This window comes from Phocoena phocoena, chromosome 10 (genome assembly GCF_963924675.1).
Source record: "Phocoena phocoena chromosome 10, mPhoPho1.1, whole genome shotgun sequence".
In the NCBI taxonomy this organism is placed as follows: domain Eukaryota; kingdom Metazoa; phylum Chordata; class Mammalia; order Artiodactyla; family Phocoenidae; genus Phocoena; species Phocoena phocoena.
The window spans coordinates 73,846,024-73,856,529 of NC_089228.1; the positions used below are offsets into that span (position 1 = coordinate 73,846,024).

General features: G+C 51.3%; 1 protein-coding gene across 1 annotated transcript; it reads right to left on the reverse strand.

Moving 5' to 3' along the window:
* Positions 1-2,071: 2,071 nt before the first annotated feature.
* Positions 2,072-9,712, reverse strand: TCTE1 (t-complex-associated-testis-expressed 1). Its single transcript, XM_065886210.1, has 4 exons — positions 9,436-9,712; positions 7,872-8,440; positions 3,868-4,317; positions 2,072-2,281 (listed from the first exon to the last, which is right to left on the reverse strand). The coding sequence occupies exons 1-4, from the start codon at positions 9,710-9,712 to the stop codon at positions 2,072-2,074; spliced, it is 1,506 nt and encodes a 501-aa protein (XP_065742282.1).
* Between the last annotated feature and the right edge of the window lie 794 nt (positions 9,713-10,506).

Here is a 10,506-nt window from a genome sequence, read left to right on the forward strand (position 1 = left end):
GCCTCCAACACTGGCTCACCCCTGATGCTTCTCATGTCACCTGAGCCATCAGAGCTGCCCCTTTCCCTCCTCCAGCCTCTCCCCTCTTCCTCCAGCCTAGCCAGGCCTGTACCCGCCAAGGGTATGGCCTCCACCTATGCAACATCTCTTCTGGCTCCCCTAACCTTTCCTGGGAGACTGGGGGCCACAGATTGTGGGGACACCACGGCCTGTGGCCCATCAGGGTTGAGCCTAACTTTCAGGTGGAGATGGCTGAGTGGGAAGAGAGAGGAGGCCGGAGAAGAGGCGGCTTGGGGAGGAGGGGAACAGCTGCCCACTAGGTTTCCCCGGGCAGCAGTGCCACCTACCCGCCAGCACTGTGCTCTCCAGGGGCCTGGGGGTTGGAGCACCCGTTTCCTCTGAACGGACATCTTCAAGGTACAGGTGGTGAGCTGTGGCCTCAGGACCCAGTTCTCGGCCAGCTGGCACCCGGATGTCACGCCCTTGTGTGGGGCATCCTGGCCACCTCATGGCTCCAAGGAGGGGGGAACTCAGCTCCTCCTGCCTCAGGGCCATTCCTCAGACAGAACCTGAGCTGGGAGGAGGGGGAAAGGGGAGGGGCTGTTATTATTTTTGCCTGTATTGACCATTTCTGCCTAGGTCTTCTCACACAGACAGCCTCACACCTCCCACATATGCACAGACTTAGAGAAACCAGTTCTTTGGTCTGTTTTCTTGGTAGCTTTATTGATTGCCAGGGAAAACAAAACCAGAAAATTAACTAATCTCTAAAATTAAACTTTACACTGAATGTTCTTGTTTCTCTAATTAGACCCTCTGCTAGCAGCTGTGGCTACGTACACACACACTCACACACCCTCACACCTACACGTTTGCACTCGGAACTGTCAGAGGATGTCAGGCACAGACAGACTCAAGGTTGCCCAGACAGGCACACACGTGCGGTCACTGCCAAGCCCCCTTTGGTGCTCTGCGTGTTGGAAGGAGTCCCTGGAAAGCGCCCCAAGGCTGTGGGTGCAGCCCATGACACACCCTCTGGGAACACAGGGCTGGAGGTTCAGCCCGAGGAGGATGGGAGATGGGGCTCTACCTGAATCCATCATCAGGCCCTCTTGTGGCCCCGTGGGCAGACGTGATTCCCGTGGGTGTGGCCCCAAGGCGGGCGGCCACAGAGCGACGGGGACTCGTGGAGGATGCCTGCAAGCTTTCATGTGTCCTGGGGACAAGGGCTTGTGGGGTGGGCTGGGCCTGGCTGGGGAGAAGACAGGTCTCTGTCAACTGGGTGCATCACACTGTGGCCTTTCTGTCGTGGATTTCCAAGCGCAAAGATTGTATAAATCAAACCGGTGGATAATAAAGTTGCAGATGACTCACTGACTTCCCTTCCCAGTGTCGCACCTCTCTCGCCATCTCCCCGTCCGTGAGCAGCAATCTGGGGAGGCCGATGTGTCTGAGCCCCTCCTGTCACCTCTGTTTCCCCCTTCCCAGGTTGAAGGGAATGGATTAGGGATGGCGTGGCTTGTAGAACTGGATGACTTAGGCGGGAGTTAAGCAAGAGGGAGGTGGCACCGGCAGGGGTGATGGTGGAAGAGCCAGGCAAAGCTATGCTGTAGCCTGGCCCGGGTGGGGGGGGGGGGGGTGGAGAGAGAGAGTGTGTTTGAAGGTCAAGAGGTCAAGGATCTGTCTGGTAGAGAGAAAAATGGTGGGGAGGAGGGTGGTCAGGGAGATGGGCGACCCCTGTGGGAGAGTCTGCGCAGGCACAGCCCCTTAGAGTCTGCTTTGCGTTCCCCATTCTTGGGAGAAGTCAGTCATTTCAGTGAGTCCGGTAATATCCTCTCCCTGCGTACCAGGGCTAAGTCCTATTTCCTACCCCTATCCCAGGCCCCTTCCTCTCCTCATATCTTTATCTGCACAACCCTTGATCACTCATCCCAAGGATATTCTTGCTCTCCCTCCCCACTCCCTCCAGACCAGTGTGACACTCTGCAGCAGGCATGGCAGGGGCATGAAATGAGGGATGGGGCTAGGGCAGTGACCCAGGTCTGGTCACTGCCCCAGCCCTGTCCCCATCTTATCCCACCAGGTTCTCAGGGCCCTTGGCCGTGGCTGGTGACATGAAGTGGCTGGGACTCAGGGCCCGCTGGCGGGCTGCTTCGCGGTTGGCACAGAGGGCCTGGCCGATGAGATACTCGCTCTCCTGGGCGATACCTGACAGGCGCAAGTCAAACTCCAGGAGGGTCTTGTTGTCTGACATGCCTTCTAGAAGCTGCTTCCCGCCATCCTGGTTCAGGAATACAAAGGAAAGCATCACTTTCCGCCACTACCCAGGATCACACACACGGGTGTGTGCGCACATACACATATTTACACAGATGTGACTGAAACAACAGGTTCACAAAACTATTCTTAACCTATTTGTGTGGCACTGACATTTTCTATCCTATTCTATCCTGTTCCATCCTATTCCCTGAGAAAAATGGTGCTCAAAGTTCACTAAATTGATTTTTCAACCCCAGTGGTTTGAAAAACATGGCGCTATGTCAGTGATGGTGATTCCGCTCCTCTGGTTCAGCCATGAGCACGTGAGACAAATCTGGCTCGTGAGATATGAGGAGGAAGTTTGGAGGGAGTGACTTCTGGGAAGTGTCTCCTCATAAAAGAGAACAAAAGAGAGTAGTGGTCTCCCTTTTTCTGCCTCTGAGCGTGGCCCAATGGAAAATGCAGCCACCATCTTGGGCTCATGAGAGTCGCACAAGAGAGGGCGTGGCTGTGTGGTTAGGTGGGCAGAGCAGAGGACGGTGCTGAGCCACGGGTCTCACCAACCCCAGAGCCCCCTTCCCCCCGGCTTCTGATTATGGGACACGATGAATATTCCTCTTGTTTAAGCCATTTCCCGATTAAGCTTTCTGTTACTTGTAGCCAAGAGCACCCCCTCTGGAGACAGTGTCTATGTGAGTAAGACTGTCCTCGGGGGAGGTTTGGTAGAGGGTGCAGGGCCCTAACTGGAGTACATGGAGGGCTGTCCTCGCTAGTTCCTACAGCTCCAGCCCCTTCTGGGTTGGGTGGGCCAGGCCTAATACGAAAAATTCCACATTGGGAGGCAGAATGCTGGTGTTCTAAGGTTGTAAGCCAACAGCGTGTTGCAAAGTCAATTCAGTGGGTCACAGAGCATTTTTGTTTTTAATGAAGCCGTGTACATTATAAAGGAAATCATCAGTATACATCACAAGCAGTACAAGTAACTTTCAATTATGTTATATTGATGTATACATTCACTAGGTGTTCATGAAAATTGCATTTGTTACTCTGAGACTCGGTCCAGATTTGAAAGGCATTTATTGGAAAGGATCCAGGCTTTCAACCTGACTGGATGCTCTCGGGCAACTCACTAACCTCCCTGAGGTTCAGTTTTCCATCTGTAAAGTGGGGTTAAGAATACACATTTTACTAGATAACTGCGAGGGTTAAAGAATAACCAATGGATACTGGGTGCCTAGCATAGGCACCCAGTATCCATACTATAGAACCCCGAGTAATAGTAACAGCTAGCAGTTACTGAGGACCTAGCCAGTGCCTGCAATGGATAACTGCTTTACAAGCATAACTCATTTAATCCTCCCAGTAACAACACTTAGAAGTAGATGCTATAATATTATTCCCATTTTACAGAGGAGGAGATGGAGGCCCCAAAAGGTTAAATAACTTAACCAAGTGCTAAATGGCAGAGCTGGGCTGATAACCGGGGGTAAAGGCTGTGATCCTAACAATTATCCCCTTACGTACCCCACAGCACTCGGATTCCACTCCCGCCTCCCAAGGCCCCAGGGCCTCCCCTTGGCCCTGCCTGTCCCAGAAGCGGTGGCTCACCAGCCCGATGTGGTTGCAGGACAGGTTGATGCTAGTGAGCGTGGTGTTGATGGACAGCACCTGGGAGAGGAGCGTGGCAGTGGGCTCGGACAGCTCGTTGCCCCCGAGGTGCAGTGTGGTGAGGCACTTGTTGGTCTGCAGGGCGTGGGCGAGCGCCTGGCCGCCCTCGTCCTCGACGCAGTTGAGGCGCAGGTTGAGGGAGACGAGGTTGCTGTTGTGCGCCAGGGCGTGAGCCAGCGACTGGGCGCCGGGCGCGCGCACCTGGTTGTTGGCGAGGTTGAGCACGCGCAGGCGGCTGTGGCCCAGCAGCTTGGCGGCGGCGCGTGCGCCCCGGTCTCCGATGAGGTTGTGTGACAGGTCCAGCTCCTCTAGGGCCGCGTGGTCCAGGAGGCTGAAGGCTAGGATGCGGGCCTTGTCGTCGTCCACCTTGCTTCGGGTCAGCCTGAAGATCTGTGGGCAGGTAGAGGGGCCACAGCACCCTGCAACCAGGAATAATCTGCCTGCCTACCTACCTCCTGCAGGTAGAGGAGGGAGCCCCAGGGAGGAGGAGTTCTTCTCTTTCAAGAACTTGGCTGGGAAGGGGGAGAAAGGCAGAGCGGTAATGGATGAGGGGTTCGGCCACCTGGCTGGCTCTTGGGCAGGGCAGGCCTACCCAGCATGACACAGTGGTACAGAACTGGTGGCAGCTAGTAGGGGGAAAAGACTACCACTTATTGAGAAATGACTATGTGCTGGGCATGCTGCTAGAACATTCCATAGCCATATCCCTAACCCTCAGCATCCCAGTGAGATGGCACAAGTTCTCTCCATTTTACAGTAGAAAATGGAGGCTTTGAGCAGATACATCATTTGCCCAGAGTTACACAATGATTAAGCTGTGGAGGCAGGTTTTGAATCCAGGCCTGTTGGATGCTGCAGCCCCTCACCGCACCCTCCTCAGCCAGCTAAGCTCCACCGTGGCAAGGAGAGGAACTCTTTGAAGGAGAGTGCCAGGGTAAGAACCAGGGAGAAAGTGGGAAACGTTGAGAAACAGTAAATGGATGGGATGAAGAAAAAGGATAAAAGAAAGGGGGTGGAACTAGCATTATGAAGATCGGAGGTGGGACCCCTGTCCCTTTCCTTTTCACTGGCTTGGCCCGCTGCTCCCTCTGCCTTGAGACCTCTGAGTGGCTGGCCTCCCCGTCCTTCAGTCCTCTCCTCTCTCTACATCCCTCTTAGCCAGCTCAGAATCTTTTGTCCCTCTTTTTTATTGCCTCTATCTGGCAAAGCTCCAACTGTGGATCAACCCCACTCTATCTCCTGTAAGTCTGGGCCCAAGCAACTGACATGATGGAAAACGTCACATCACAGGACTGGCTGGTATCACTGGAACCACCAATAGGCCCTCAGTGCTGAGTGCCAACTCAACTCTGCTTCTCTGGACAATATACTCTGTCATAATCTACAACAACAACGATTTCAACCTTCTCCAGCCCCTCACCCTACAGCCTGAGGTGGGTCTCCTCAGCCATTGAGTAGGAACCCTTCCTTTTCCTAATCCCAAACATAAATCCACTGCAACCCACCACATCCACTCTCCCCTCTGCCCGGAGCCAACCGCCCTACCTCATCCCTAGACCCCATTCTTCCTGTCTTCTCAGGAACCTTCCTTGGTCAGTGAACCTGTACCTCTCTCCTGTACTCAGCTCCTTTCTTGCAATTGGGCGGAGCTTTACATTGGTTTCATTTTTTACTTTTGTTTTTTTTATTTTTAATTTTTCATTATTTTATTGAAGTATAGTTGATTCATAATGTTGTGTTAGTTTCTGGTGTACAGCAAAGTGATTCTTTTTCATATTCCTTTCCATTATGGTTTGTTACAGGATATTGAATACAGTTCCCTGAGCCATACAGTAGGACCTTATCTATTTTATATATAATAGTGTGTATCTGTTAATCCCAAACTCCTAATTTAACCCTCCCACACCCCTTCTCCTTTGGTAACCATAAGTTTGTTTTCAATGTCTGTGAGTCTATTTCTGTCTTGTAAATACCTTGTATCATATTTTAGATTCCACATATAAGTGATATCATATGGTATGTCTTTGTTTGACTTACTTCACTTAGCATGATAATCTCTAGGTCCATCCATGTAGCTGCAAATGGCCTTATTTTATTTTTTTTTATGGCTGAGTAGTATTCCGTTGTTTATATATACCACATCTTCTTTATCCATTCATTTAGGTTGCTTCCATGTCTTGGCTATTGTAGATAATACAACTGTGAACACTGGGGTGCATATATCTTTTCGAATTAGAGTTTTCTCTGGATATATGCCCAAGAGTGGGATTGCTGAATCATATGGTAAGTGTATTTTTAGGTTTTAAAGGAACCTCCATACTGTTCTCCATAGTGGCTGTACCAATTTACATTCCCACCAGCAACGAATGTAGGAGTGTTCTCTTTTCGTCATACCCTCTCCAGCATTTATTATTTGTAGACTTTTAAATGATGGCCATGCTGACTGGTGTGAGGTGATACCTCACTGTAGTTTTGATTTCATTTCTCTAATAATTAGAAAAGTTGAGCATATTTTCATGTGTCTGTTGGCCATCTGTATGTCTTCTTTGGAGAAATGTCTTTTTAGGTCTTCTGCCCATTTTTTGATTGGGTTGTTTTTTGGTTATTAAGTTGTATGAGCTGTTTGTATATTTTGGAAATTAAGCCCTTGTTGGTTGCATCATTTGCAAATATTTTCTTCCAGTCTGTAGGTTGTCTTTTCATTTTGTTTGTGGTTTCCTTTGCTGTGCAAAAGCTTATACGTTTGATTATTTGTTTATTTTTATACACTGTTTTTAAACACGTGCAAATTTCTTCTTAAGAAAACCTAACCCCCTCATCTGTTACCGCTCTACCTTTCTCCCCCATTCACAGCCAAGTTCTTGAAAAAGCTGATCATGGTCATTCCGTTTCCTCACTTCCCACTCTCTCCATAAACCACTCCAATCTGGCCTCTGCTCCTGGCACTCCATTGACACAGCTTCCGCCCAGTGACCTCCAAGTTTGCTAAATCCAGTCCTCAGCTCCATCCCACTTCCCTGCTGCTCACCCCTTTCTTGAAAAGCATCCCTCCCTCGGCTCTGGGACACAGTGCTGTGTCCTTCTTCTCTCCCACCTCTGATTTCTTGGCAGGCTCTCTCTCTTCCAACCAGAATATTTGGGACATGCTTAAACTAAAAAAATATTCGTTGTGTATCTGAAATTCAAATTTAACTGGATGTCCTATATTTCTATTTGGTAAATCTGGCAACTCTGTTCGAGTTGCAATTTTACATTTATATGATTGCTGATTACTGCCTTTTATCCCCACCAGACTGTTAGCTGGAGGGCACAAATGGTATAATTGTGCTCATGATTGAATCTTCAGCACCTAGGACAGGGCCTGGAGTGCAGATGTGTGTTGGATGACTAAATGGCTGGTGAATGGGCAGGGCAGTGCCTTGTGCATCTCTGCATACCCAGAACCCAGATTGGTGCAGAGTGCATAAGAGGACACTTGGTCAGGGACTTCCCTGGTGGCACAGTGGTTAAGAATCCGCCTGCCAATGCAGGGGACACGGGTTTGAGCCCTGGTCCGGGAAGATCCCACATGCCGAGGAGCAACTAAGCCCGTGCGCCACAACTACTGAGCCTGCACTCTAGGGCCCGTGTGTCGCAACTATTGAGCCCGAGTGCTGCAACTACTGAAGCCTGCGTGCCTAGAGCATGTGCTCCGCAACAAAAGAAGCCACCGCAATGAGAAGCCCGCTCACCGCGACGAAGAGCAGCCCCTGCTCACTGCAACTAGAGAAAGCCCGCGCCCAGTGACGAAGACCCAACGCAGCCAAAAAAAAAAAAAAAAAAGAAAGAAAAAGGACACTTGGTCAATGAGCGAGAAGGAAATAGGAGAAGAAGGTGGGGATACAAGAGGAAGGGAAGGGAAGAGGGAATCAAATCAGAGAGATGCTGAGAATGGCAGGTGGTACCTTGAGCGTGTGGCATGCCTTGACTGTGGCCGCCAGGGAGTGGCAGTCGCGGTAGGTGAAGAGGAAGAGGTTCCACTCGAAGTTCATGCCACAGTCCCTGACACCGTACACCAGGTCCAGCTCCTCCAGGTGGCTCAGGCCAGCCACCAGGTCGCCCAGTTGGTAGTGGCCCGTGGCCGGCTCCTCCATCTCTCCTTCACTGCTCGAGTCGGACTGATCCTCGCCCTGAAGTGGGGGCGGGAGCTGCACGGGCGGAAGGAACTGATCCACCCGGATTGTGTGCACGTAGTTCCTGCAGAGCGGCAGCAGGCTGAGGATCACCTCGGGGTCCGTGGTGCTGGGGATGAAGTGCTTCAGCAGGTTCTCCAGGTGCAGCTCGAAGAACATGCGCTTCCAGCTGCCGCCGTGCTCGTCCACGTGGCACACGGGCCAGCGTTGCGTGCAGCAGCGGCGCCAGTAGTTCTCATCCTCTATCAGGTTGGCAGTCACAGCCAGCGGCAGGTCTGGGGACAGTTGGTTCAGGACCTTCTTCTGATGCTCTGGGAGCAGCTGCTTCAGGATAGGGTTGTCTTTGGGAACAGAAATAGGAGTCACAGTGTTGGGGATGCTGCACATGCTACCCTGAGCTGAGCCTGTCTGGGGGCACCCAGGAAAGGGAAGACCCCCTGTCTTTAGGGAAGCCCAGGCTGAGAGAGGAGGCAGACTTTATTCTCAGGGAGGCTCAATCTGAGGAGGGAGACATCACCCCTGACTCTGGGTTGTTCCCAGTTGAAGGTATATATCTTAGCATTTGGTCTCAGGGAGCTCCCAGTCTGAGGCAGAATCTCAGGTCCAGCCCTCAGTTATTCCTTAATCTAGTAGAGGAGACAATCCCTGACTTCAGAGGCTCCCAGTTTGATTTGATTCATTCATTTCAAGACAAAATGTTTTTTTGAGCACCTACTATGCACCACACACTGTTCTAAGTGCCGAGGATACAAGAGTGAACAAAACAGAGGAAGCTGCTCCATCTTATGAGCAGAGGCAGACTATAAACAAGTCAAATGAATATATTGCAGGTCTGGTGGTGACAAGTGCTGTAGACAAAATGATGGCCCTGTCCTCAGAGAGCTCCCCATCTGGTAAGAGAGGTTGGCAACTCATCTTTGAAAAGGACGAACATTTACAGAGACTAAAGTACAGAACAAACCAAGAACCTATACACGCCATGGAAGACTCCGAGAGAGTGGAGGACGGTCAATCAGGGAGGGCTTTCTGGAGGAGGAGGTAGGTATGGCTTGGGCTGGGCTTTGTTGGAGAGAGTGGGAAAGGTGAGGAACGGGCATAGGCATGGAGGGCACAGTGTGTGGGGGAGCCTGGTGGGACCTGGAAGTGGGGACGGCCAGAGAAACTGTCCTGGCCTCTGGGGAGGGGGGAAGGGAGGTGCTGAGTGGGGATGAGGATGCTGTGTGGGAGGGCAGGGGCTGCCCCAGGACCCAGCTCTGAGGCCTCACCTCCAGGCAGTCCCCGCCCACTGGGCCCCACTCCTGGCCTTGTCTCCCGACCGAGGCAGGGACAGACTCACTCTGGAAGTTCTTGACAATGTGTTGAATGCAGAGTTCTGTGAGGAGGGGCACAGTGGCCACTGACCACTCAGCATCCTCAGCGATGATCCTGCGCATCCGACGTCCCCCAGCCCCGGAACTCGGGCCCTTGGACTTCACTGGGGGTGGGATGACAGAGGACTTCGAGGGCTGTGGGCCTGTGCTTGAAGCTTGGCCAGCACTGGAGGACTGGTCCTGGGTGGAGGCTGAGGACCAGCTGGGGACCGACAGTGAGGGTGTTCTCTGGGTTTCCTCCATGCTGGGGACTGACAACACAGGGACAAGTGGCCTCTTGGTGATGGCCTTGTGACAGGGAGTTTCTCAGACAGGCGGGTCCTGGATGCCGGCGGGAACCTGGAGCAAGAGGAAGGGATGGAGTTGTTACTTTGGACGGTCTCGGTGGGCTTTTACCAAGAGACGTAGCAGGGGTGGTTGTTAAGGGTCAGTCTCTGGATTAGAGCAAATCCAGGTGCAAATCCCACTAGCTGGGCGGCTTTGGGCCAATTACTGAAACTTTCTGAGTTTCAGATGCTTCCTCTGTGAAATGAGGATAACAATTACCAATAAGCTGATTGGGAGGAGTGAATAAAAATAATGCATCCAAGGAGGCATAGCATACTGTGACACACAAAACTGTGGCAAGCAACAGCCCCACATTTTAGACAGTAATAGCTGCACAGCAATTACAAGCAATTGCTGTATGCTGGACCCTTTTTTTAGTTTTTTATGCATATCAGCTCATTTGATTCTCACAAAAGCCTTTTTGAGATAGGCACTGATAGACTCATTTTTCTGATGTGAAACTGAAGCACAAAGAGGTTAACTGACTTGCCCAATGTCACAAAGCTTATAAATAACACAGGTGGATTTAAACTCAGTCTATCAAGTTCGGCCAAAAGACTGAGGTATGATAAAGAACCATTTAGTTCAGAACAGCTCCCTGCACTAAGTATTTTACAGAACAGCAACTGCCTGACCAGGAGGATGGGGTCGAGAACAGCACTGGCCAATAGAAACATACAAATAGAAATATAATGAATGCCAAAATGCAA

Bases quoted from the DNA above. Each gene is read 5' to 3' on its own strand.
- TCTE1 (XM_065886210.1), bottom strand. From the start codon at position 9,712: ATGGAGGAAACCCAGAGAACACCCTCACTGTCGGTCCCCAGCTGGTCC. The intron at 8,441-9,435 runs GTGAGTCTGTCC...CTGTTCCCAAAG, and splicing joins CATTGTCAAGAACTTCCAGA to ACAACCCTATCCTGAAGCAG. The intron at 2,282-3,867 runs GTGAGCCACCGC...TTCCTGAACCAG, and splicing joins CCTGCAACCACATCGGGCTG to GATGGCGGGAAGCAGCTTCT.